This window comes from Rhinopithecus bieti, unplaced genomic scaffold (genome assembly GCF_001698545.2).
Source record: "Rhinopithecus bieti isolate Rb0 unplaced genomic scaffold, ASM169854v2 scaffold_1918, whole genome shotgun sequence".
Lineage (NCBI taxonomy): Eukaryota > Metazoa > Chordata > Mammalia > Primates > Cercopithecidae > Rhinopithecus > Rhinopithecus bieti.
In genome coordinates this window covers 1,508,005-1,535,540 of record NW_016803680.1, presented here as the reverse complement: position 1 = coordinate 1,535,540, position 27,536 = coordinate 1,508,005, and the positions used below count along the sequence as shown (strand labels likewise).

At 44.1% G+C, this 27,536-nt stretch overlaps 2 protein-coding genes across 11 annotated transcripts in view; one reads left to right on the top strand and one right to left on the bottom strand.

Annotated features, from left to right (window-relative positions):
- Nucleotides 1-1,094: 1,094 nt before the first annotated feature.
- LYRM1 (LYR motif containing 1) lies at nucleotides 1,095-26,126 on the bottom strand. Of its 6 annotated transcripts, none has more exons than XM_017850120.1 (5): nucleotides 25,996-26,126; nucleotides 25,466-25,703; nucleotides 10,424-10,582; nucleotides 5,868-5,960; nucleotides 1,095-2,085 (listed from the first exon to the last, which is right to left on the bottom strand). In XM_017850120.1, exons 3-5 carry the CDS (start codon nucleotides 10,580-10,582, stop codon nucleotides 1,969-1,971), a joined length of 369 nt encoding a protein of 122 aa, XP_017705609.1. In that variant the 5' UTR covers nucleotides 25,466-25,703; nucleotides 25,996-26,126; the 3' UTR covers nucleotides 1,095-1,968. The 6 variants fall into 6 exon arrangements, with proteins under 6 accessions (XP_017705609.1, XP_017705621.1, XP_017705632.1 ...); XM_017850132.1 differs by lacking the exons at nucleotides 25,466-25,703; nucleotides 25,996-26,126 and adding exons at nucleotides 14,382-14,463; nucleotides 25,106-25,194; XM_017850143.1 differs by lacking the exon at nucleotides 25,466-25,703 and having other exon boundaries at nucleotides 25,996-26,105.
- Nucleotides 25,192-27,536, top strand: part of DCUN1D3 (defective in cullin neddylation 1 domain containing 3) — a 47,217-nt gene continuing 44,872 nt past the window's right edge. For 2 of the 5 annotated variants that reach the window (XM_017850095.1, XM_017850077.1), the window contains exon 1: nucleotides 25,644-25,797. The gene's annotated coding sequence lies outside the window, so the exon portion shown is untranslated. Of the gene's footprint in view, nucleotides 25,277-25,643; nucleotides 25,798-27,536 lie in introns of those variants that run through there. The other 3 variants (XM_017850100.1, XM_017850081.1, XM_017850087.1) reach the window with 3 other exon arrangements.

Here is a 27,536-nt window from a genome sequence, read left to right as displayed (position 1 = left end):
CCAGGATGGTCTGGATGTCTTGACGTCGTGATCCACCCGCCTCAGCCTCCCCAAGTGCTGGGATTACAGGTGTGAGCCACCACATCTGGCCTATCTTAAGATTTAATAGTTTCCTCTCTTGGGTTTTATACTCACTTGGGACCAGTAACTCCTTTCTTCTTGCCTGTTTCTTCCTTTCGGGATAGGAATGTCTATTTTTTTAATTTTTTAAATTTTAAGAGAGGATTAGATCATGAGAATGCTGCCCTCATGAGTGAACTGATGTCATAATGGCAGATGTGCATTCATTATCATGAGACTGGGTTTGTTATAAAAGTGAGTTTGGCCCTCTCTGGCTCTCTCTCACCATGGGATGCCTTCCGCCATATAACGACACAGCAAGATGGCCCTCACCAGGTGCAGACCCCTCGACCTTGTAGTTCCTGGCCTCCAGCACTGTTAATAAATAAACCTCTGTTCTTTAGGAAGTACCTAGTGTTAGATATTCTATTCTAACAGCACAAAGTATACTAGTTGCATTTGTGTTACTGAGGCCGGGCGTGGTGGCTCATGCCTATAATCCCAGCACTTGGGAAGGCTGAGGCAGGTGGATCACCTGAGGTCGGGAGTTCGAGACCAGCCTGGCCAACTGGAGAAACCCCATTTCTACTAAAAATACAAAATTAGCCAGGCATGGTGGCGCATGCCTGTAATCCCAGTTACTCGGGAGGCTGATGCAGGAGAATCGCTTAAACCCGAGAGGCGGAGGTTGTGGTGAGCCGAGATTGCACCATTGCATTCCAGCCTGGGCAACGTCAACAAAACTCCGTCTCAAAAAATAAATAAATAAATAAAAATTATATATATGTGTGTATGTATGCATATATATACACATGCATATATACGTATGCATACATATACATATGCATATATATGTGTGTGCATATACCATTACTCCACTGATACAGCATCATATCTGTTCTCTATGTCATTGCCAAATCCTGTGATAAGTTACCTTGAGTGTAAAAACGTCTGCTCCTCCTCATAGGAGTAGGTTCCAACTGTCGCTTCTAAGGGTCAGGAGTCCATTTTGAAAAAGAATAGAGAGATAAAAATTGATAGTGCTTTGTCTTTATTGGTGATGCCCATCTTCTTCGGAGGTAAGAAGAAATGACACTGATGTACAAATGACTCACCAAGGGACTCTCACCTGAGTGTACCCTTGCAGGGGTAGAATAAATCCGTTCTATTTTCAAGTCTATTTGTCCCATTTCTGTTTAAACATAATTTGAAAGCCAGCTTGGGCCTTGTACTTTTCAGTTATGTTAATGTAAAATACTCGTAAAGAATGCAGTATGAGTTTAAAGTGAGCTTTTCAGATCCTATACGTGCTGCATCCTAAGTAGTGACAGGCTTTAAGATAAGGAATATATGCATTTAGTTAAGGCAGAAATCTCATAAAATTTCCATGAAAAACCAAACTTTTTAAGATAGGTTTATCTGGAAACTGGAAGGGTCAAAAGACAACAAAAAAGCACACACACAAAAAACCTCACTTTTAATCTATAGCTTAAAAAAAATAAAAAGCCTAAGAATATTCTGCGAGTGGTGCATAGTTTTACAGTAGCCACAGTAACTTCCAGTGACTGGCAAATTTCTTTGCATCAGCTGGCATGTGTGGTGAACGGAATTCCCATCAACAGCTCTTGCACCCTTCCACCTCCCTTCTACAGGCCTTAGTCTTGTTTCCAAAGGTGACTGCAGTGAGGATGTAAGGTCCACGACCTCTACCGATAATGCCATCCACTCAGGAAGAAAGACGCTGAGAAACTCTAGGGATATCGAAGTGCACATCATGGGTGAGAATCAATTGTGGAGGTTTTAAGAAGACATTTGAATTTTTGCCCCTAAGCAAGAAGTGTTTTGCCATCTGGTTTACATTCAAGAACGAGTTGGCTCATCATTTGCAGAAATAAACTTTCCTCTAGATTAGGAAACTTCATCATGAGATCTGAGATATACTGGTTTGGAAAGTTTCCTCAGTTTCTCTTGGCTTCGAAGTCCCCGGCCTCGGAGTGGGGTAAGGCCCATTGGAGGCAGATGAATCTGAATAATAAGAACAATAATATGAAGAATCATACTCATAATCATTGCAGCAGCTCGTATTCACTAAGGATCTACTCAGAAAGTACCATATCCTCTGCTAAGTGCTACATCTACTCTGATTCATTTCTTTACACACGTTAATCCTACAATAACCTCATAAGAGATTATTATTCTAATATTTACAGATGAGGAAATGAAACCTCAGAGAAGTTAAATAACTTGCTTAAGGTTATACATTAAGAAGGGAAGCCAGGATTTGAACCAGATCTGTCAGATTCCAGACCCTGTGCTCTTTGCTATATTGCCAACATAGAGGACAAAAAACAAGCATGGATCACAGAGCAAGTTGAGAATCCAAAGAAGGGGAGAAAAGTGTGTGTATACAAAGATGTTCTGAGCATAGTGGAAAACTGGGATCAAACTAAATGCCTACCAATAGAGGGGCTGGTTAAATTATGGCTGGGATGGTTAATTTTTCTTTCTTTCTTTCTTTTTTTTTTTTTTTTTGAAACCCTTTTCACTCTGTCACCCAGGTTGGAGTGCAGTGGCATGATCTCAGCTCACTGCAACCTCCACCTCCCAGGTTCAAGTGATTCTTGTGCCTCAGCCTTCCCAGTAGCTGAGATTACAGGTGCTCGCCACCACGCCCGGCAAATTTTTGTATTTTTAATAGATATGGGGTTTTGTCATGCTGGCCAGGCTGGTCTCGAATTCCTGACCTCAAGTGATCCACCTGCCTTGGCCTCCCATAGTGCTGGGATTACAGGCATGAGCCACAGTGCCTGGCCTAGGATGCTTAATTTTTTGTGTCAATCTGATGGGCAATGGGTGCTCAGATTAAACATAATTTCTAGGTGTATCTGTGAGGGTGTTTCTGGATGAGATTAGCATTTGAATCAGTGGACTCAGTAAAGCAGATGGCCCTCCCCAATGTGAATGGGCATCATCCAAACCATGGAAGGCCTGAACAGAACAAAGAGGCAGAAGAAGGGGAAGCAGCTCCTTTTGCTTCCTGCCTGTTTGAGCTGGGACACCTCATCTTCTCTGGGCCTCAGACTGGGGATTTCTACCATGGGGCCCTTGGGTTCTCAGGTGTGTGGACTCAAACTGAGTAATACCACCAGCTTTCTTCTGGGTCTCCAGTTTGAAGATGGCAAATCCTAGGACTTCTCAGCCTCTATAATCACATGCACCAATTCCTTATAATAAATCTTTCGGCCGGGGACAGTGGCTCATGCCTGTAATCCCAGCACTTTGGGAAGCCGAGGCGGGTGGATCACGAAGTCAGGAGTTTGAAACCAGCCTGGCCAACATAGTGAAACCCTGTATCTCTAAAAATACACAAAATTAGCTGGGCATAGTGGTGGCGGCCTGTAATCCCAGCTACTTGGGAGGGTGAGGCAGGAGAATCGCTTGAACCCGGGAGGTGGAGGTTGTAGTGAGCTGAGATCGTGCCACTGTACTCCAGCCCAGGTGACAGTGCGAGACTGTCTCAAAAAAAAAAAAAATCCTTTCAGGCATATCTAGATATATCTCTGTCTAGATATATAGAGAGCCAATTCCTCATAATAAATCTCTTCACATATACATCTAGCTGTCTCTATATCTACATATCTTCATTCTACTGGTTCTGTTTCTTTGAAGAACCCTAATACAATGGCACATTCTTACAATAGCATACAATGCAATCATTTAAAAAAGACTGGGCTGGGTGTGGTGACTCACGCCTATAATCCTAGCACTTTGGGAGGCCAAGGCAAGCTGATCACTTGAGGCCAGGAGTTCAAGACCAGCCTGGCCAACATGGTGAAATCCTGTTACTACTAAAAATACAAAAATTAGCTGGCTGTGGTGGTGCACCTGTAATCTGTAATCCCAGCTACTCAGGAGGCTGAGGCAGGCGAATCCCTTGAACCCAGGAGGCTGCGGTAAGCCAAGATTGTGCCACTGCACTCCAGACTGGATGACAGAGTGAGACTCTGTCTCAAAAAAAAAAAAAAAAAAAAAAATTGAGGGAGAGCTACATACAAAGATGTGCGGAAGACATGAAGTAAAATAAGTAAGCAGTAAAACATTTTATCCAGAACCCTACATATGTAAAAAAAAATAGGTACATGAATATAGAAAAAAAGACTAAACGGGTGTACTATCAAACTAACTAGGTTGAGCCACTACAATATAAAATTGCTGTTTTTCTAGCTAAAAGAGTTGAATACTGACAATTTTCCATTTAACAGTTAAAGTGGTCACCCTCTACACAATGAGAATTTTTTTTTTTCCAAGAATTTTGGGCTGGGTGCAGTGGCTCACGCCTGTCATCTTAGCACTTTTGGAGGCCACGGTGGGCAAACTGCCTAAGCTCAGGAGTTCAAGATCAGCTTGGGCAACATGGTGAAACTCTGTTTCTATTAAAATACAAAAAATTAGCTGGGTGTGGTGGCACATGACCGTAGTTCCACCTATTCAAGAGGTTGAGGCATGAGAATCACTCAAACTGGGAAGGCAGAGGTTGCAGTGAGCAGAAATCATGCTGCACTCCAGCCTGGGCGACAAAGTAAGACTCTGTCTCCAAAAAACAAACAAACAAAAAAGAATTTTGGCCAGGCACAGTGGCTCATGCCTGTTATCCCAGAGCTTAGGGAGGCTGAGGCGGGAGGATTGCTTGAGTCCAGGAGTTCAAGACCAGCCTGGGCAACATAGTGAGACCCCCATTTCTACAAAAAATTAAAACATTAGTGGTGGCACATGCTTGTGGTCCCAGCTACTTGGGGAAGTGAGGTGGGAGAATCGCTTCAGCCCAGGAGGTCAAGACTGCAGTGGGCCATGACTACACCACTGTACCCAGCCTGGGTGATGGAGCAAGACTCAGTCTCCACAGATAGATAAATAAATAAATAAATCTTATTTTAAATTAAATTATTGTTTTAAATTTATGGTATGAAAGAATTTGAGGAAGAAAAATATTTATATACATTTGTTATTTTAAATTCACATAAATTTGAAAATTATTTGTTTCTTGACATTCTGAATGTATTAAATTAATTGATACAATTTTATTTTATTTATTTTAAATTTATTTATATAAATTTAAGTTTTATTTATTTATTTTTTGAGACAGCGTCTTGCTCTGTCTCCCAGGCTGGAGTGCAGTGGTGCGATCATGGGTCACTGCAGCCTCAACCTCCAGGGCTGAAGCAATTCTGTCACCTCAGTCCCCCAAGCAGCTGGGAATACAGGAGTGTGTCACTATGCCTGGCTAATTTTTAAATTTTGTGTAGCAATGGGGTCTCACTGTGTTGCTTAGGCTGGTCTCGAACTCCTAACCTCAAGTGATCCTCCCGCCTTGGCCTCCCAAAGTGCTTGGATTACAGGCATGAGCCACAGCTCCTAGCCTGGATGAGAATTTTTGACCATTTTTACTTTCTACTTTATGCATTCCTTTCATGTTTGAACCTTATTCTTTTAGTAACAACAAACCTACCTTTTATAATTAAAAAAACACATTTCCATAAAAAAGATGAAAGTGAAAAGAGAAAAGCTCTACAGTGTGAGCTGGTTTTCCCTTCCATACGTGGAAAGCTGTGTAAGAAGGATACATCAGGCATTCATTGACATTTTACTTTGTTGTGATGGGCTGGCAGCATGCAACGATAGCTTATTTCCAACACGCCTCCCACAGCAGCTCTGGGCTTCTCAGCAAGCACTTGCCCTCTTGTTACGCATTCTTGGAAATAACCGGGTTGATGATAACCCACCACCTGTTAACCAGGAGTCACACTTACTGGCCTTGGATAAGGAATCTTGTAATGCAGTCCAATTTCAATCCTGGCTGTGCATTCATCTATACACTGTTTAATTAGGTCTGTGTCTGTGAGCTATTAAAAGGGAAAAAGAAATGAGGCTGATAGTATATTTCTAATGGTACATAGAGTATAGGTATACATTTTCTCAAACTTTTTCAGTTCACTAGCCAGTAAATTAAATGGTGCTAATTTGGAAAATCAAAAGCAATTTAATTTTAAAGCTTACGATAAACTTTTAAAATCGTTAAAGTAGGTAAAAATAACTCAAACAATACAAAAGGATATAACATAAAAACTATGCTTCCCTCTTACTCCTCTCTTCCAGTTCTTCATCTCAGAGACAACAATTAGCAGTTTCTTGTGTGTTCTTGCAGGGGTATTCTATGTATATGTGAAAATGCACATGTATATAGAAGCTGATTATTTTTCTCACACAAGCAATAGCTCCCTTTGTTCTGAACCTTGCTTTTTCATTAACATAACTTGAAGTTCCTTCTCTATTCCATCTATAAAGCTGCCCCCTTCTTTTTAACAGCTATACAAAATTCCAACAGAAGGCTTTATTATAATTTAACCAATCTCCTACCCATGGATACTTAAGTTATTTCCAATTTTTTGCTATTATAAATGATTCTGCTATGGATCCCTCTAAAATTACTTTGCTTACATGCATAGGTATCTAAAAGATGAATTCCTAGAGAGAGAGGACTGCTAGGACAAAGGCCATAGATACACGCATTTTTAATTCTCACAGATATTCCCAGATTACTCTCTAGAGTTTGCACCAATTTACATTCCTACCAACAATCCATAAATTATATTCCCACCGACACTGACTGAGAGTGCTTCTTCACACCCCCTTCATGCTGATTAAACTTTAAAGTAACCCGATGGTTTCCGCAAGTGCTGTCCTGAAACCCCCAGAGTAGGACACTGGAGAATGACCTACACCTCTGAAACTGTCAACTGCCTTGGCTCATTAGTAAGGGGAAGAAAGGGCTTTTGAAATTCCAAAATAGTCAAATCATGGTAATCCACCTTCAATTAAAGGAATAAAAAGTTCATTCTCAAAAACAGCCAAGTAGGAAAAGGGGAGAAACTCTTTCATTCTGAGGAGGGAAAATGAATCAAGACGTGGCTCTGCTAGGAGTTTGCAAGTGGACTTCAAAGCAGAGCTAGGATTGCATCACCAACAGATGACACCCACACAGCAAAGTCTGGGTCCATGTGGCTTGGAAATTTCAAGGGCGTTCCTGTCCTATGGAACAGAGCAGAGAAGAGTTCCAGGAACAGCAATGCAGAGAACCACAGCTGTGAGTCCCTTGTGGCAGAGGGACTTTCTGACCTCTGTGCTTCTTAGAAGTCACTGATTTGCTCTCTGTGTTGGAAAAGAGTTCCATGTTCCCGTTTGCCCACTGAGATTCACAGCAGTTCATGGGATACCTTTGGATTATTAAACTCTTAGAGCAATCAAAGTTACAAGAAACTCCTTATGTCTGCATGAGGGACTAGGAAGAAAGAAAAAGCCCTTGACAAAGATATAGTTAAGGGGGTTGGGGCTTCTGGGGCTTCAGCTGTCCATCTGAACAAGCTTGGACTAGAGTACTCCAAATTCAGTCATTCACGGGCTGGCTGCATGATTCTGCCATATCCATATACTACTTATACTAATGTTAGAATTTGTCATTAAATGAACTCTCTCTTAAGTAACAGTATTTGTGAAACTGTGATCTAATATTCTCTTTCCTTTATAACACATGCTAAAGCAAGTACATATCTTAAAATTAAAAACCCATGTACCTCTTCCACCCACTCCCAAATAATCTCATGTACCGTCAGTGGCACATACACCTCCCTCTGGCTCACCCCCCTTGAGCCAATCTAGCCGAGGCAAAGGAAGGGTTATTGCAAAAACTGAAAACCGAAAAGTCTTGAGTAGTCTTCAGGTGAGTGAGCGTGCAAAGGTTTATTGGGCATGTACTATGATATCCCCAACACTGCAGGCTGGACAGTGCCTTCAACTATCAAAGTTATTACTTGGGCAGAACAACTCTGATGCCTAAAGCTACAGAAAAGGCACAGTGGTACATAATCAGTGGATGCAGTGACTGCTACGGACAGCTATAGGAATTCAGAACAGGCAGCCAGCATGGGGTTGAGGGGGAAGCAGAGAAACTGAGGAAGATTTCCTGGAGGAGGTCAGTTCAATCAAAGTATTTATAGCTGCTCATTCATTTAGTGACAACTACAAGGAGGTCCCTTGGGATAGACTAGAAAAGTACAAGACCTTGTCTATATGTTCAAGGAACTGATGATCTGGTTGGGAAAATCATGCCAACATAAATAAAGAAGAAAAAGGAGAATAGAAACAACTATTTAGGGATCTCCAAGTCTTTTGATCTACTCTTTTTTTGTTTTTTTTTGGAGACAGTCTTGCTCTGTTGCCCAGGCTGGGGTGCAGTGGCGTGATCTTGGCTCACTGTAACCTCTGCCTCCTGGATTCAAGTAATTCTTGTGCCTCAGCCTCCTGAGTAGCTGGGATTACAGGTGTGCGCAACCACACCCAGCTAATTTTTGTATTTTCAGTAGACAGGGTTTCACCACATTGGCCAGGCTGGTCTTGAACTTCTGACCTCAAGTGATCCACCGGCCCCAGCCTCCCAAAGTGTAAGGATTACAGACGTGAGCCACCACACCTGACTGATCACCTACTCTTTTCATTAAAAAATTTCTGAGCCCATAGCCCCCATATTTGTATTTATATTAATTTATAAATGTATTAATTTATAAATTATAGATATGTACTAACAAGTTCATTGTAACTGTGTACCAGACAGACTTTTTAGAAAGATGAAAGAATAAATAGAAATAGCAGTTGTATTTTATTTCCATTCCTTAGAGTATTGTTGAAGGACTCCATGGGGTACATATACTCTGGTTTGGCAAGCATGGTCTATGCCAAGAGCAGAAAAAGCTTGGGGAAGCTGGGTTTGGAGGAAGGTCAGAAGGGTAAGAGAAACTTCCTAAGTAAGTCAGCCTTGAAAAGCTAGGGGCATCAGGGATTCAGAGAAGGGGAAGTTGCTGCAGATTAGGAGGGTTTCTTTGGTAATGCTTTCCTTCTTTTTTTTTTTTAAGAGACAGGGACTCGCTATGTTGCCCAGGTTGGTCTCAAACGCCTGGGCTCAACCGATCCTCCAGCCTTGGCCTCCCAAAGTAGTAGGATTACAGGTGTGAGCCACCATGCCCAGCCTTCGTGGCACTTTCTCAACTGTAATTTTATATTTCTTTCCATCTAACTCCGTCTAACTTTAGTAAGGGGAACCAAGGGCTTTTGAAATTCCAAAATAGTCAAATCATGGTAATCCACTTTCAATTAAAGGACTAAAAGTTTGACAGCTCTGTCTTGGTTTGGCTTATGTTTGTCCTCAACATCTAGTCTTGTGTTTGGCACACAGTGGGCAATCAAGTATTTGTTGAGGAATGAGAACAAAGAGTTGCAAAGTGGTGACAGGAGCTGTGACACCAATGGACCAGTGGGGAAAGGGAGGCACTCCTGTAGAAAGATGATTCCGCTTTGGACCATTAAGCTGTGGTGAGGTCCTCCAGGTGGCCAGGCAGCAGCCAAAGCCAGGGATTCAGATGTGACGGCTTAAACCACAAGGTGGCTGCATGTTGCACAGGCTCAGCACAGAGGGCCGACCTTCAGAGGACCCCTGTAGCTGGCAGGAAGGCGTGTGATGACAGGGTCCAACAGAGACAATCAGAGGTCAGGAAGGGAAAAGTGGTTAAACTGTTAGGAGGTTTCATGAGGGGAGCAGTGACAACGCTGAATCCATTAGATCAGTGAGAAGGCGGAAGAGAAGTCAGGCGTGAAAGCCTCTTCCATGCTTAGTGCCAGGTGGTCTTCCCCAGAGCTAACAGCTAATGTTTTAGGGTTCCTAGGGGTGGATCCAATCTGGCTCCCTGCTGTCTGCATGTGCAGTTTCCGTAAATCAGCTAATGGAGATACTATTTTACCCAGTTCCGTGGTCCCAAAGGGCAACCTCACTCTGCCAGCCAAAGAGGCTTGAGTTCAAAGCTGTTATGAAGGGAACCCTGTGTCTTAATCCTATTCTCTTCCTTCTAAATGGGTTTATATTTAGAGGCTTTGAATAGTTTATGAATTGAAAAAACAGCAAAACAAAACCACTTTCCTGCACATCTCCTACGGCAGTGGCCAGCAACGCACACAGTATGAGGACTGGCTCCTCCTCTGAAAACTCATTGGCCTGACTAATGTCACCTGGCTCATGGGGTCTTCTGAGGACACTGAACCACTTACTGGCTGGCTTGAGACCTGGAACAAGTGAAGAAAGAAACACAGGCTTCCCAGTGGTCAGGCAAGCTAGCCAAGCTGTGCATTGGCCCCTTCCTGCCCTACGATGTGCCACCGTGACTGTGCGGCTCAGCCCTTTCAATTAAGGACCGACAAGAAATAAACATATATCATAAGGAACAACTCTCCCCTGCGCAACCTCCAAGTGGGGCCTACTTACATTTTTGTTTTTCCGGAACAGCGTTCTGGCTTCATTTAGTATGTACTGTCTTTCTTTGATGGTGTCTTCCATCTGTCCTGATGTCGCCTGCCATTTCCTCGCAAGCCTGAAAATGCTGCGGTAGAGGCCAAGGACTTCTTGTCGTGTTGCCGTTGTCATCTTCAGACCCACCGAAATAGAAGAGGGAACATTTGCATAAAAATGCAACTTGACAGGAGGCAGCCAGGCAGATGTACAGTTTTTTAATCAAGACCTTTAATGGGTCTAGAAATAGTTGCTCTTTCTCAGCAAATCTGTTGGGTAGCATTGCCGAAACCATGTAATAGAAACACCGTATCTCTCAACTGGCTTTGCAACTCATCCCAAGGTTGAGGGTTGCTCAACCACACAGTTTGCCATGGTGGCCACATTTATGAACACGGCAAAACCAAAGCTCACACTTATTATTCTTTAAGCCAGTCCAGTAAAATTATATGACTCACCTGAATGCCTAAGAGAAGGCATATTTTGGATAACTGAATATTCTTGTTAAGTGAGAAATGGAATTTAATCCACTGGTTACAAACTCAAGTGCCTCTGCAGCCTGGCAGGTAATATAAATGAGAGGACCTGCTTGAATGGGGACAGTGGCCACCTGGATAGGAACTGCCCCCTTGAAAGGGAACAGTTGCTATTCAGCTCCAGCCAGCATCTGCCATGTAGAAAGAAGTCCCTAGGAATGCCAGATTTCCTGATAGCTTAAAAATAGGTGGCAATCCAGATTTTTAAAATATGACATCTCAAAAAAACACAGTAAGTCATTATTCTTGAAAATGTGAGGCCAGGCATGGTGGCTCACGCCTGTAATCCTAGCACTCTGGAAGGCTGAGGCAGGTGGATTGGGTGACCTCAGGAGTTCGAGATCAGCCTGGGCAACATGGTGAAACCTTGTCTTTACTAAAATACAAAAAAAAAATTAGCTGGGTGTGGCAGTGTGTGCCTGTAGTTCCAGCTACTTGGGAGGCTGAGTCAGGAGAATCGCTTGAACCCCAGAGGCGGAGGTTGCAGTGAGCCAAGATCGCGCCATTGCACTCCAGCCTGGGCGACAGAGCGAGACTCCGTCTCCAAAAAGAAAAAAAAAAAAAAAAAAAAGTGAGGACTGTACAGGCCAAACAAAATGAGTCTGTAGGCCCAGTTCCACCCAGAGGTTGTCAGGTTGCAACCTCTCAACCTTTTTGGAAATACTTCTCAAAATCGTTGGTCTACTTTCTTGTCCAATAAGTATAATTAAAAATCTTTCTGATGACTGGCCAGGCGTGGCAGCTCATGCCTGTAATCCCAGCACTTTGGGAGGCCAAGGCAGGTGAATCACAAGGTCAGGAGATCGAGATCATCCTGGCTAACACGGTGTAACCCCGTTTCTACTAAAAATACAAAAAATTAGCCAGGCATTGTGGCAGGCGCCTGTAGTCCCAGTTACTCAGGAGGCTGAGGCAGGAGAATGGCATCAACCCAGGAGGCTGAGCTTGCAATCAGCTGAGATCCCACCACTGCACTCCAGCCTGGGCAATAGGGCAAGACTCCATCTCAAAACAAAACAAAACAAAACAAAACAAAAAAAACTTTCTGATGACTGAAGATCTGAAGGCCCCTCTGGGTTTTTAGTCTCAAACATCAGTTTTAATTTCAGAAGACATGGCCAAGAGAGAACTGACCTAAGTATATTCCATGAAGCTGACTGTATTTTTTAAAAGCACAATTCCCAGTATCTTTAAATTCTTTTTTTTTTTGAGACAGAGTCTCGCTCTGTCGCCCAGGCTGGAGTGCAGTGGTGCGATATCTCGGCTCACCACAAGCTCTGCCTCCTGGGTTCACATCATTCTCCTGCCTCAGCCTCCTGAGTAGCTGGGACTATAGGCACCCACCACCTTGCCCAGCTAATTTTTTGTATTTTTAGTAGAGATGGGGTTTCACCGTGTTAGCCAAGATGGTGTATCTTTAAATTCTTATTACAAAATATTTCAGATACAAAAAGATATAGAGGTCAGGCACAGTGGCTCATGCCTGCAATCCCAGCAGTTTGGGAGGCCGAGGCAGGTGGATCACTTGAGGTAAGGAGTTTAAGACCATCCTGGGCAACATGGTGAAACCCAGTCTCTACTAAAAATACAAAAATTAGCCAGGCGTGGTGGCAACCACCTGTAATCCCAGCTATTTGAGAGGCTAAGGCATGAGAATCACCTGAACCTGGGAGATGAAGGTTGCAGTGAGCCAAGATCACGCAATGTATTCCAGCCTGGGCAACAGTGACTCTGTCTCAAAAAAAAAAAAAAAAAAAAGGAAAGAAAAGATATTGAGACCAATATAATAGCCATATAGTTACAACAGACCTTAAAGAATAAAGTATGTATATAGTAGAAACCCCCACTGCACCCCTTCCAAATCACATTCCCCTTCCTCTCTCCTAGAAGGAATCACTATGCTGAATTTGTTATTGTGCATATCTTTACACGTAACATTTATAGTATTATTTCGCAAGATTTATTTATTTATTTATTTATTTATTATTACTGTTTTTGAGACAGAGTTTCGCTCTTGTTGCCCAGGCTGGAGTGCAATGGCGCAATCTCGGCTCACTGCAACCTCCGCCTCCCGGGTGCAAGTGATTCTCCTGACTCAGCCTCCCAAGTAGCTGGAATTACAGGTGCACACTATCATGCCTGGCTAATTTTGTATTTTCAGTAGAGATGCGGTTTCACCATGTTGGTCAGGCTGGTCTCGAACTCCTGACCTCAGGTGATCCACTTGCTTCGGCCTCCCAAAGTGCTGGGATTACAGGCATGAGCCACGGCACCCCGCCTGCTCTGCAAGTTTAAAAAGTTTATAGGTAAGTTCTGCAATTTATTTGCCCATAACATTCAGTAAGATTCATCCATGTTGTTACACATGGCTCTAGTTCATATATTCTCACTGCTGCAATTCAGCCCACTGTATGAAGATATCCCAATGTACCATCTATTTTGCTGATGGATATTAGGTGTTTCCTTTTTTAAAAAATTTATTTAAGGTCACGTGCAGTGGCTCATGCCTGTAATCCCAGCACTTTGGGAGGCTAGGACAGGCAGGTCACCCTAAGCTCAGCAATTTGAGACCCACTTGGGTAACATGTATTTTACAAAACATTCATTTTGTAAAAAATACAAAAATTGGCCAGGCGTGATGGCACGTGCCTGTAGGCCCAGCTACTTGGGAGGCTTAGGTGGGAGGATCGTATGAGCCCGGAAGGCTGAAGTGAGCTGAGATTGCACTCCAGCCTGGGCAACACAGTGAGACCCCATCTCAAAAACAAACAAGCAAACCCCAAAAACTTATTTAAAACTCAGGCTGGCTCCAGTGGCTCATTCTTATAACCCCAGTACTTTGGAAGGCTGAGATGGAAGGATCATTTGAGGCTAGGAGTTTGAGACCAGCCTGGGCAATATAAAGAGACCCTATCTCTATAAAAATGAAAACACAAAACAAAACATTTCAGCCCCCCACTCCTTTTTTCATAACTATATTCAGGGAAGCGAGAAAAAAAAAAGTCCCACTACTGGAAGATTCTGATTAGTCAGAATTAGAACAATGAATATTGTACAGCCTTGAACCAGAAGACAGGGTGGGAAGACAAGGAGGGCCGAAGGCCAGGCAGTTGGACACCTCATTCTGAGTTCTGGGTTTTCCTCTAACAGGCTCATCAGGATTGGGAAGTAAGCTGCTCAACTGCCTGCTTTTGGGAACATGATCCATTTTCAATTTATGGAGGGAAAGGCATAAGAAGTGGAGATAACCTGCTTTAGGGTAGTCCTGAAATTATGAGAATTTGAGCAGCTGAAGAGAGCAGATTGGAGCTGGAAGTGGGCATGTTTACCTCAAAATTCTAAGTACTTGCAAGGAATTCACCTTACAGAGAATTTCTCTTTCCAATGTGAGCACTTACGCTGACGCTGATGACGTTTTTTGAGGTTTATCCTTGAGTAAAGAATGAGCCAAATGACGAAAAGCTTCAAAGACTACTTCACCTAATTCAAATGTTAAAAGGACCAAAGTTATATTCAATACCAATTCTGAGTCTATGAGGCTGCACAGAAAAAATGCTTACAAGGAATTCATAAAAACCAACAGAGAGAACATCATGCTTTGCGGTTTATTGTAATAAAAACCCAGATGAGATGATGACATTTTTCCTGGTAAGGAAACAGGTTTCTGAGTTTCTGGCTCTCACTAAAACTCCATGGTTTCATATGAAAATACGTGAGTCAGTTCCTGTGAGGTACAGGGAGTCTGTAACTAACATCTCTTAATGATTGCTTCACTTCCCTGTCATTAACAGACGGAACTTCATTGATTGCAAGACACTGGAGAAAAGTGATGAAGGTCAGGCATATTCAAACAGCAGCAAGGTTTTTGTTTGTTTGTTTGTTTTTGTTTTTTTTTTCTGAGGCAGGGTCTCGCTCTGTCACCCAGGCTGGAATACAGTGGCATGATCACGGCTCACTGCAGCTTTGATCTCCCAGGCTCAAGTGAGCCTCCCGCCTCAGCCTCCAGAACAGCTGGTACCTCAGGCGTGCGCCACAACAACTGGCTGAAGCAACCTTCTCTAAAATCTAAATTTAGTTGGTTTCCTTCCAAGACTCTAAGAACCACAGCTTCAAATTCTAACTGATCATATACCATAATCTGATACACAAGCCCTGCAATTAGGTTAATACCCTCAAGGTAATGAGCAGTGCTTACAATTGGTACTTAATAGGACTATTTTCAAAACACTTTAATTAATGTTTAAGTGTTTTGAAAACTAATCCTGAAAGGGATTTATGTGATGTCTCACTCTGCAACATCAGGTGACCCAGAAAACCCAAGTTCCAAAGATTTCCCCAGAGATGGGTCTAAAACTGTATTCACCACTGTGTACTATTAACAAACCTAGTCTACCATTTCCTTCCAAGTCTTGATAGAAAAGTCAAGAAAAGAAAAACACTTCTTTTGTTCTTTTCTTGCTGTGCTTGTTTCAGGTCTTTGAGGGAACCATGTTCTTTCTTGCCTTAGGGGCACATATCCATGCTGTTTTCTTTCTAGAAGGCTTTCTCCTGACTCCCTTGCTTTTATCTGACCAACCCTATTCATCCTGCAGTTCCCAGTGAAAATACGGATGTCTCAGAAAATCCTCCCGCTTCCCCACACCCATTGGGTTGGGGCTCTCTGTTGAACCTTCTCACAGGTCCTAATATTCTTCCTTGTATAGCACTCCTCACTTAAGTAATGGTTTGTTAATGTCTTCCCCCAGTAGACTGTCACCCTTACGGGGGACAATGATCACATTCATCTTATTTACTGCTGAATTCTCAGCACCTAGAAAGGTGCATAATCAGTATTCAATAAATGTTTTGCTGAATAATTGGGAGTATTATCTGCTATAGAAAGTTCGTAATTCTGGAAACAGAATCAGCCATATATTTTTTAAAAGTTTAAAAGCTCTTTTCCTTTTATTCTTGTCTTTGTTCCTAGAAAGCAACTCATTTAGAAAAACCACCTTTTCCCGAATATGGATTTAATGGCTTGAAACCAACACTTATTCCTCTATAACTATCAATTCTCTCTCACAATTAATACAAGACTAAGGAAGCCCTTTTCCTTCTTCACTGTATCAGGGGTTGATCTGATACAACAGGGTCTGCTTTTCCTACGGGTAATACATCATGAATATTCAGTAGTTTAGAGGACCACAGTTCAACTGTGGTCTCAGCTGGTCATGAAGTCTATCCATGTAGATTTTTAAAAGTTAACCTGCTATAATCTTTATTCTGAGATGGACAATTCTTGCAATTCTTTACTCCTTTTCATCTCCCTAACCCCCAAATCCCAGAATGAAGAAAGACAGAAGATATAAGGTGTGCCTGGAAGGAAATGGCACTGGAAGCTGGTCTTTTTAAAAATCACGCCCTGTCTGTTATAACACAGGGTTATACATGTGTGGAGGCAAGGATCATTTCCAAGCCTCTATGATGTGCACGCCTGTGCCACTAAGAAAAGGCTGATAGATGTTGCTGCCAGTGTGTTTTGGCCTCTGGTCATAGTTGAGAAATGTGTCCCCTAATGCAAGTGTCCCAAACATTGGTTGGGGAGGTGATCTTAGATACACATACACAGTACAAACTGTGTATTACAATAGCCCATCAAACCCATAATTTTGAATGATTTAGATTGTATGTGATATAGAGCTTCCTTTAAAGAAATGAATTACAAAACTTTTTAAGCTGGTTTAAAATATAGGTAAACAGCAAAAACTGTGATGTTGTCTCTGAAGTTTGGGAGCTACTGTTCTAAGGTGCCTTGCCATGTCATACTTCTCTGTCTCGGCTGAGTCTTCCTCTGCTTACAATGTCTCTTTTCTGCTAGCCACCCCATCTATCAAATAGACACCTACTTGCTATTAAGCTTTTTCAAAGCAACTTTTTCCTTGCTTCTATCATGGCCAGGAGATAGTTCTGCATTTCCTTCACTTTATGGTTTTTTTCTTCTCTGAGTCTGAATTCCTGGAGGGCAGGGATTGTATCTTGTTCATTAGAGTAATACAAATATTAAAAGTTACATTTGCTTTGCATTTACTGTGTGCCAGATAATTTGCTAGGTACTCTATATATGCAAATACTACCAATATCCCCATTTTACAAAGGAGGAACCTGATGCAGAGGTTAAGTAACTTGTCCAGGGTCACACAGCTAACAATAGGCAGTGCCAGGATGCAAACTCAGCTGGTCTGAAGTCAGAGCTCATGCTTTTAATCATGAAACAGACTGTTCAATGTCAATAAATGTCGAATGTCTGTTGATTGCTTTAAAGAGTTTAGCTAGTTGTGACAAAGGGAACTAAATAATTCTAGTCCCTTTCTATACAAACAGTAAAGGAAGCAATTTTTTTGCACATTGATGTGAATTGCAATAGTCTTCCCCATTTGCCATCTGCCCGTGTTCCTATCCTGCAACTGCCCTTTTTAATTATGTTACACACCAGCATGCTCTAAGCAGGCTGGGCACATGGCTGCACCGCTTTGCTTTTCCATTCCGTGGCATCCCTGTCCCCTCCGACTCCAATGGGAGCTGACATAAAAGCCACCAGTGCAGGGGCTCACTACAGTGCTACTACCTGGTAGGCCTTACTCTTCCCTTCCAAGGACGCATCCATCCATCCACTCACTCCACATTTATTGAAGGTCTGCCATGTGCCAGACACCTGCAGTTTCTGGGGATATAGTGATAAATAAGCAGCCATGGTCCCTACCCTCCTTGAGCTTATATTCTAGTGGCAGAGGCAGATGATATACAAGAAAAAGAATTTCAGATAGTCATATGCGCTCTGAAGAGTAGTAAGATACAAATGAGCAGAGGTGGGGGTTATTTTCTGGGTGGTCAGTGACATTTGAGCTGAGTCCTGAATGGTGTGATGGAACCTAATAATGGACTCACGTCAGGGGAAGCTGGTGCAAGAAGGGGGAACAACAGGAGCAAAGGTTGTGAGGTGGGAATCAACTTCACAGATGAACATGAGGCAGGGCATGGTGGCTCATGCCTGTAATCCCAGCACTTTGGGAGGCTGAGGTGGGAGGATTGCTTGAACCCAAGAGTTTGAGACCAGCCTGGGCAACACAGGGACACTCCATCTCCACTGAAAAATAAAAAAATTAGCCAGGCATGGTGGCTCACGCCTATAAGCCCAACACTTTGGGAGGCTGAGGTGGGAGGATCCCTTGAGCCCAGGAGATCAAGGCAGCAGTGAGCTATGATCACACCACTGCACTCAAGCCTGGGCAACAGAGTCAGACTGTGTCTCAAAAAATAAAAATAAAAAAGATGAACATGAACGCAACAAGAGCCTTTGGGAAAGGGGCCACAGGTCCACAGAATCCAGCACAGGTTGGGTGTAGGCCTTGGAAAGGCACTTTGTTTCTGGTCTTAAGAGCAAAAGACACTGGTAAATTTTATGCAAGCTGGAGTAATATGGTCTGATTTATATCTTTTTAAATACACTGGATATCAAACTACTGTATATCATAACTACTTATAATTCCAACACTTGTACAGATGGCAAAACAAGATCTTGCCTAATGCCCCTAATTAGTTGACAGGAGTCAGGGTCAAGAGCCCAAAAAGCTGGATGATTATTTTCCTGACTGACCACAAGCTTTTCTGTTTTTATTTTGGAGTCAGTAATGGGGACTCATAATGGGCAGTGATCAATCTAAAAAACAAAAACCAAAACCAAACACCAAACACTCACCTACTCTGCCATTCACTGTCCAAAGTGTAGTGAGAGAGTCTGGGGAGGTTCCAAGAACTTACTGTACAAGGCATGCCTAGACACTCGGTCTGTCTAGATCTAGTTCTACAGGACTATGGAAAGATCTGCTGGTATGAGGGGCCTTATCCACTATGCCCTTTTCCCCACCTCTGGAACGGTTCCCCTGCCTCTGGAGAGACCACTGCAGCATGAACACTTAGGAGTTTAAGAGCAGAGATGAAAATTCCCTTTCCCCAGATGAGATTTATAGAAGTATGACTCTGGTCTCAGGAATGTCCAAATTCCAAATGCTGGACTCTCATGAGGCTTTGCCTTCTAAAGAAAATGTGCTACAGTACAAATAAAAGGGACAAAGGCAAGAGGAATTTACCCTGATTTTCAAGCCCCAGGAAGTTAAACACCCCTTTCCATTTATTTCAGGAAAGACCTACCCCTAGGTGGAATTTTTTCCCTCGTCAGAACTAATGACCGTAGTATAGTCAGATTTCTCTCCCAAATACTTTATGATTTTTTAGCAAGGAAGGGGAATCATGAACTCCACCCAAATGAAATCATGGTCTTCTGTGCTCGTTATGGGATATGTCCTTCTTTTTGCCACAGGAAGCCTCTCTAGTTCATACAACTGAAATATTCTTTCTTTGCCTATCTGCTGCTTCCACCTTTTGACTTCCATCACTTCTGGACGGGTGCCCTTTTCACACTGGGGCTGGGTCAGTGTCCCGGCTATGTGCACTCCTGGCACCTCTAGCGTACCCGTCATAATGTTCATCCTACTCTATCATAATTTTGCATGACCTACCTTTCTTTTTCCACCGTGTGTGTGTTGCAGGGAGTAGGAGGTGGGGGAGCAGGGAGAGATTTGGGACTGTCTTGCACATTACATGCCTAGGCTGGCACATAGTTGGAACATGACAAATATTTATTAGAAGAATAAATTTACACACACAGAATGGTCATTGATAATGCATGTTCTCATCCTGAGATACACAGGGTGGTATCTGGACAAGCTTCCCAACTGATGATCCCAGAGCATCGAAGGGTTAAATACTAATTAACCCTTACTAGGATGCTTTCAAGAGCATTGTGTGTTAGGATAAAGAACTGGAGACTCAGTGTTATTTGGGGAGGAATCCTCATCAGTCTCATCCACAACAGTGTTTAAGAGACACAGCTATGATGTAACCCTCACTCTTAAGTTTTCTTAAGGCTGGTTAGGGTTTGTCCACTGGACTGAAATACTTTATAATATTTCCATGAAGTTTAGAACCAAACATAGAAAAATGAGGTTCTGACACTTTTTTCCTGAAAAACAAAATCCTTTTGGGGAATAAAGTCCACTATACTCAATGACCATGGATTAAAATCAATCTAGAAAACTGTGACTTAAAACTGTCATTTGGAAAGCCTCTATGGAATTGAAATGCTCTTGACAATGTCAAAGCAACCAGACGTTCTTGCCCTGTATAGCAGAATAGGGAATGTCTGTCCCATTTGTAAGGAATAGCAGATATAATACGAAAAAAATGAACATTTATTTTGGGCTCTTGGTGGACAAATCTTGGTTTGAATCTTGACTTTACCCCATTGGGCAAATTATTACCCTGCCTGAGACTTGGTTTCTTAGAATGTAAAATGGGGTAATAGCAGAACCCGTTTCAGAGTCCTAAGGATTATTCATGAAATAATCCATGTACATCACTTAGCACTGACAGTTAACAAAGGCAAATGTTACCTGAATAGGAGGAAACAGAGGAAGAACAATGAGGCCTCTTTTATCTATGCTAAGCTTTGTCTGCAGAGGAGAGAAATGTGTGGCCTGTTGGTGAATTTACTGCTTTGTGGTAGTAATGGATTTTCCTAAAGCTGTTTCCCTCTGATCATTAATAATCCCTGTACAGCAAAGGGCTATTGTTCTTTGGTATGAGTAAATAAACCTGTTGGAAGCACCGCTTATCTTCAGACCACAGCGCATACTTCTTACTGGAAATATAATGCAGGTGCCAACACCAAAGGCATGACCAGGCTTCCCTTCCTATTTTTCTTCCTTTATCTCTTACTCCTTGTTTATCCCTTAGTGCACTTTTCTCTTAGATCTGTTATACTCCCTCCTTTTTGGTACACCCATATTCCTACCCCAATCAGATAACCTTTAAGTGAAATGGTTCTCCAATACACTGGTCCCATATCCTCCCCTCCATCAATCAACCACACACACACACACACACACACACACACCAGACTTATTTCCTGTTTCAGATTCAGTTTTTGGTTACTAGAATCCAAAAAGGGAAGTGTAATGCCACACATGCCACACACTGTTTTGCAAACTTCAGGATATGCTTGTGTGGTATACTTAATCATACCACAGCTATTTTATGAAACAGCATCTTTTTACACAGAAAATGACAAGAATACAGTCTGTCAGCAATAGGGGGCAGGGAGGAGAGGGTGGATAGTATTTTTATTTTACCTAAGGGAAAATAATTTAGTTTAGGCCCTGTAATATAGGAAATTTTTAGAACACAGGGCCAAAACAAAATACTAATGTCTGAAAGACTTCTAAAATGTCTATCCCAAACAAGATCACTGGAGGCAAGCACACCCATTCTAAATATATCATACCAGCACTGGAGCACACACAAGATTATATTTGTACAGGGGAACTCAAATCAGGCTACTGTAACCAAGATAACAACCAATAGATATACAGCTATTTTCCCCATCAGGGATAGAAGTTCTAAATGAAAAGTTATGGGCCCCTCAATTCAAAAGAAATGGAAGTATGTTTCCTTATCAGCATATTTTAACAGGCAAAGAGAAGGTAAGGGTCAGTCAGAGGTGGTGAAAAGCAATTGCCAGTTACTAGTAGTAGAAAGCAGTGGAAGAAATGTAGGGGAGGGGCTAGAATTGAAGGCCAACGCTAAAGATCAACCATTCATTCATTCAGGATCTAGCTGGCGAGTTACTAATGCATATCAAGTCGAGAAGTCTGAGAATACAAGACACTGACTTAAGTTCTTGCTTTGTGACAGTTTTCTGAGGAACTGGATTAGGAAACTGACCAAAGAGCTTTGTATGCCACATTAGATACAGCTGGGGCTTTCTAGCACCAGACCCTTGATGCAACTCTCTGACAAAGAACCGCATTCTGTGCAGGGGTCCACGCCTTCAGGACAGCTTCCTCCACCATCAAATAATTATCGAATGCGCAACTTTTCCATCTGCAGAGGCACCAGAGCTCCTCACTAGGCTAAGTCCCTTGAGTTTCACATGTGGAGAATGACTAGCCTACATAGTACCCTGGAGTTCCTCCAGTCCAGTGCTCACCAAGATAACTTTCTGTGAAGGAAATGTTCTATCTGCTCTGTCCAATAGGATACACACCTGTCACAGGTAGCTACTGGCACTTGATATATGTGTTGGAGGGACTGAATTTTTAAATGAAATTTTAAATTTTAAAATAGTCATTGGTCACACAGGCTCAGCATAGCCCTAGACCAAGAATTGCAAATCAAATGCCCACAGGGGTCAGCCAGGTAGCGGGAGAGGAGAGGCCTTTTTGGCAAACCCTGAGCATGAGCCACATAGGAGGGGAAGCAGCCCTTCAGCTCTGGCTGACAGTTGCTGTGTAGGAACCTCTAGGAACTTCAGGCTGGCGTTGTCAGATTGTCGGATTTTTCAAATGAAGCCCAAAGTCTGGATTTTGATGTCCAATTTTTAAATGTTGGCAAGTAAATTTAAAAAAGAATTTAAATCACTGTGTGGGCTGAACAATATGTTTGCAGGCAATATCTGTCTTGTCAGTATGCAACTTCAAATCTAGGCCAACCCTTCAGCTCAGAGAGAAGAGCTTTATCCATGGCCACTCTGCTGGTCAGTAGCAGATGCAGGATTGAAACCCAGGCCTTCTTATTCGTCTTCTGATACCCTTTACACTATATTGTGGAACTGACCATAATTGTGTTGGGGTTGGCAGCAGCGGCAGGGGCAAAAGCCCCTTTTTGTGAGAAGCTGCAGGATTGTATGGCTGATACCTTATGAACACAGTGTTCCTGCCCAGCTACAACAACCATACGGACAAGGCTCTGTACCAGGAGCCAGGAAGACACAAAGAAGGAACAGTCCCTGGGGGAGACAGCCATATAAATAGACAATTTATCGAAAAAGTCAGGTTTTCTATAACGGACACAAATTACCTGAGCACAAGTCCAAAAGCACTGACAGCTGGGAGAGGGAGGGAGGGAAGAGATTTGGGCCAGGACTCAGCTTCTACTTGCTGCCAGTAGAAGCTGGCAAGTGGGTGGATGAGACTCACTGATTACGGGGATGGGTCACATAATTCCAGGATATTAAGGGGCCTCCTCCTTTGATCTCTGAGGTCTTGTCTGTGTCGTCGCCTTTGCTGGCTTCTCCTTCTCTGGGTACTCTCTAAATGGTAAGAACCCAAGGGATTTCCTCTTTTATTCACACCCTCTTCTTAGGTGATCTGGGAGCTCCTCCCTGCCTTCCTCATTTATTATCTCCAACTATGATTTTTCTTTTTTCTTTTTCTTTTTTTTTTTTTTTTTGAGACGGAGTCTCACTCTGTCGCCCAGGCTGGAGTGCAGTGACCGGATCTCAGCTCACTGCAAGCTCCGCCTCCCGGGTTCACGCCATTCTCCTGCCTCAGCCTCCCGAGTAGCTGGGACTACAGGCACCCACCACCTTGCCCGGCTAGTTTTTTGTATTTTTTTTTTTTTAGTAGAGACGGGGTTTCACCGTGTTAGCCAGGATGGTCTCGATCTCCTGACCTTGTGATCCGCCCGTCTCGGCTTCCCAAAGTGCTGGGATTACAGGCTTGAGCCACCGCGCCCGGCCTCCAACTATGATTTTTCATGCGACTTGTATATCTAACTTCTTGACAACTTCATTTGACTTGTTAATAGACTTATCAAACTTAATATGTTCAAAAGAGAACTTTCGATATTCCTTGCTAAACTGTTTTCCCGTAGGGAGTTAACCTTGGTTCCTCCCTCTCCTACACACTTCACATCCAATTCCCCAGCAACTCCTGCAAGCACTACCCCCTGAATATACGCTGAATGGAATTCTCTCCATTTCCACTGTGACTGAGGGCCTTTTTCTTTCTTTCTTTTTTTTTTTTTTAAGACAGAGTCTCACTCTGTTGCCCAGGCTGGAGTAAAGTGGCGCAATCTTGGCTCACTGCAACCTCCGCCTCCCGTGTTCAAGCGATTCTCCCGTCTCAGCCTCCAGAGTTGCTGGGATTACAGGCGCGTGCCACCACACCCGGCTAATTTTTGTAATTTTAGTAGAGACGGGGTTTCACCATGTTGGCCAGGATGATCTCGATCTCCTGACCTTGTGACCCGGCCGCCTCCCAAAGTACTGGGATTACAGGTGTGAGCCACCGCGCCCGGCCGGCCCTTTCAGCACTATCGTCACTTCTCCTTTGTCGTACAGTGCAATAGTCTCCTAACAGGTCTAACTACTTCCACCCTTCTCTATCCAGCACGCAGAGCGGATTTTTAAAAATGTAAATCAGGTCAGGTCACTTCCCTTCTTAAAACCCTTCAAGTACACAATAGCCAAACCCCTGCCTTGGGCTAAAAGGCGCTGCTACAGTCATGCCACTTGCCCAACTACATCACAGAGTACTCCGGCCCTGGCTCTGTCTGCTTCAGTCACATGGCCTTCTGGCTGTTTCCAACCTAAAAGTCCTTCTCATTGGCTCCACCAGAAAAACCATTGTCTAGGATCCCTGCAAAACCGTGGCCTCCTTTGAATGGCCTTACCCGATTTCGAGGGGCCCTCCCCCATCTTCTGTCACCTCATCCGGCCTTTGGGGGAGCATTTCTCACTTGCTGATACCTTCTTTATTGATTTACTTAACTCTTTCCTGCACACGAATGAAAGGTAACGGAGCAACATCCCGCTCTCAGGTTTGAAGAGCAAGGGAATTATGAAGCCAGCTCTCACGGTCCTAGGGAGTCTCCGTTCCTGTACGGGACCTGGTTTGGGTCAACTTTCCTCAGCCAGACACCTCTCGCCCTCGGAGCGGACTCTACCATCTCCCATTTACATTCCGGGGTCCAAAAGATTCACAGCCTCCGAGGGGGCCCCACGCCGCCACCTGAGCGTCCCCACACCAGGCCTCCCCTCTTGGACGCGCGAGCCACTTCCGTGAGGCAGGTCCCCGAGGCCGGTGGCGATGACACCGAGCCGCCCCCTGCGAAGCTGGGGTCACACAGGACCGTCTCCTGGCAACGCCGCAGCCCAACCTCCAACCCACCCCTGCCCGTGGGGAGCCAACCCCTTCCCCGCCAGTCTCCCGCGCCTCAAGTCGGCGCCTCCATCCCCTACACTCACTCTGTGTCAGTCCTGCCTTCCCCCACCCACAGAAGCGCGCAGCCCGCGGTAGGCTGGGAGGAGGCGGCGCCAGGAGCCCAGCAGAGCCGCGGCCGACGGAGCACAGGCGGGTCCAGTAGGCCAGGCCGGACCAAACCACCGGGCCCACCTCTGTGGGAGCACCAGTTCCAGGTCTGGGGGAGTCTCGAGCCTCCCCGAACCTGACTCTACCCATCTCCCGCCGCATCCAACAATAAGCTGAGCTCCTCCTCCCCCTATTTTTCCTTTACGCTTTCATTATCCTCCCCGCTCTATTCCCCTAAAACAAGGAAAAAATGGTCCAGCCCATCTCCCTCCGGGTTGCTAGGTCTTTGCCCTTACTTGGCGACGGCTTCGTACGTCTTTACGTGCGTCGTGACGCAATCTTCCACTCGTTCCCTCATCGCCCCTCTCCCATTCTCCCTCCTGGAGCTGGCGGCCGGTGGGGTTACCGGAAGTGATGATGCAGGAGGCGATGGAGGGGGCGGGGCTTCGGGGCGGCCGCCGCCGGTGGGCCGCAGATGAAGAGGAGGCGGTGGCAGTGGTGGAAGAAGAGGCGGCGGCGGCGGGGGTAGGGAGCCTGGAAACGCGAGCGGGGATGGTAGGTGGTTTGGACCCGCCGGGCCGCCGTCGTTTCCAGAAAGGGTTTGACTGGAGGAACCTCTGGAGCAGCTGTGAGTTTTGGGGAGGGGGGGAGTTGAGGAAAAGGCGGGGGGCATTGAGAGATGAAGGGGCGGGGGTTGGGTACCTTCGAGAAAGGGGGGTGGAAAGGGAGGAGTGGAAGTCAGCGCGTTGTCTGTACTGGTCCCTCTGAAAGAAGAGGCTGTGAGGGGAGCCTGTGGCGTGTCAGCCGCAGGGCTCAGAAAACTTACCTACTGTCCCTGCCTCCCCACCGCCAGCACCCCTCAACCCAGGGCCTGGGGTTATGGGGTCGGAGCTGCCCTGGAGGGGGTGCAGACTCTGGTCCTCTGTCCTGGGTGAGCGCTGTGAGGTAGGAGCCCCAGGGGGAGGTGGTGGGTGAATCTCCCAGCTCCCTCCGCCCTCATTTCCCTCCCCACCCCCATCCTTCTCTTTAATCATTTACAGCCCTGGAATTAAGGGCTCAGACCTGAAGGGCTTTCTGTGCACCTTTGCTATAAACGATAACCATCTGTGTCCGAGGTTATGGGGCTGGAGCCTTTGCCTGTATCCTCTATAGGAAGTGGGACGGGGTGACAAATGTATTGTTTGTTCCTCCCCCCCCCCGCACTTCTCACCCCTCATCCTCCCCCATGCACACCTCTGGTTTCCACTTTAATTCTCTGTGGCTGAGTGGCAATCGTGGGTTGTTTTTTTTTCCTACCCCTTTCCTCCTTTATGGCACTTAGTGCCTTGGTTACCTCTTTTGAATTTGGTGTTCAGCCTCTATCCCAGATCTTAACTGTAAGCTTTGTAATACTTCATACAGGCTGTCACGTTGGGAGTACCTCTTACGCTGGGTTATACGCTCCGATTATAATGAGCATTTTCTTTTATGAATACTGGAATTCCAGAGCCTTTGCAAGGAATCCTGAATGGCATCATAGCCCAGGAATCAAGGTCTCTTGCTCGAAATACTTTATGTGTGAGGAATTTACATGTTGTCAGCTCTTCCCAAAATGATTTGCTAGGCTAATTCTGGATTTCTGTGTTTCTCTCCACCCCCTTTTCATGATGCACTTCAGAGAACAGAAAACCCCATATTACTTTTTTGTTTCTACAATTGGACAATAGCTCTCTTATCTTTTTCTCCATTTGTGTGTGACACACAAATCTTCAGTGACACACTCAGCTTGTGCTGATTTTCATCTTTATGTAGCTGATTCTTTGTGTATAGGGGGTCCTAAATGAGACAATGTGATCTGTTTAGTTTTAGTTTAAGGGCGGATACAAACCAATAACGGATGCGAAAAAATTGTTTGAAGCAAAGAAGGAAAGAAGGCCTCTTTGTTGATATGCTGTTGGTTTAAAAAAAAAAGAAAATCAAGGAGCACTCCTCTAGCCTCTCAGACAGATTTCAGAGTGAAATGTTACGATTTTCCTTTTGGTGTTGATTTATTCTTCGGAAATCTTTTGTAGACTCTGAAACTGTTTTCTGAAGAACTTTAAGAGATAGTGCCTACATTTTCCGAGTCCTTTGATTAGAAAGTGCCCGTAAGCCCTGTCTTTCTGTAACTGAGCTTGATATGCATAGCGCTAGGAAGATCTGATGCTAGGAAGTCCTATTCAGGGCTTTCGGACCTTACAAAACAGAATATTTAATGCCTTGATTGGACCAGTAACAGCATGTTTAGATGTTTCACAAAAATACAACAGAAGAATGACTACAGTTCTCACTTTGACTGATTTGGAACCTAGTTTACCATTGAATAAAAAGTTCACAATTCATTAATTC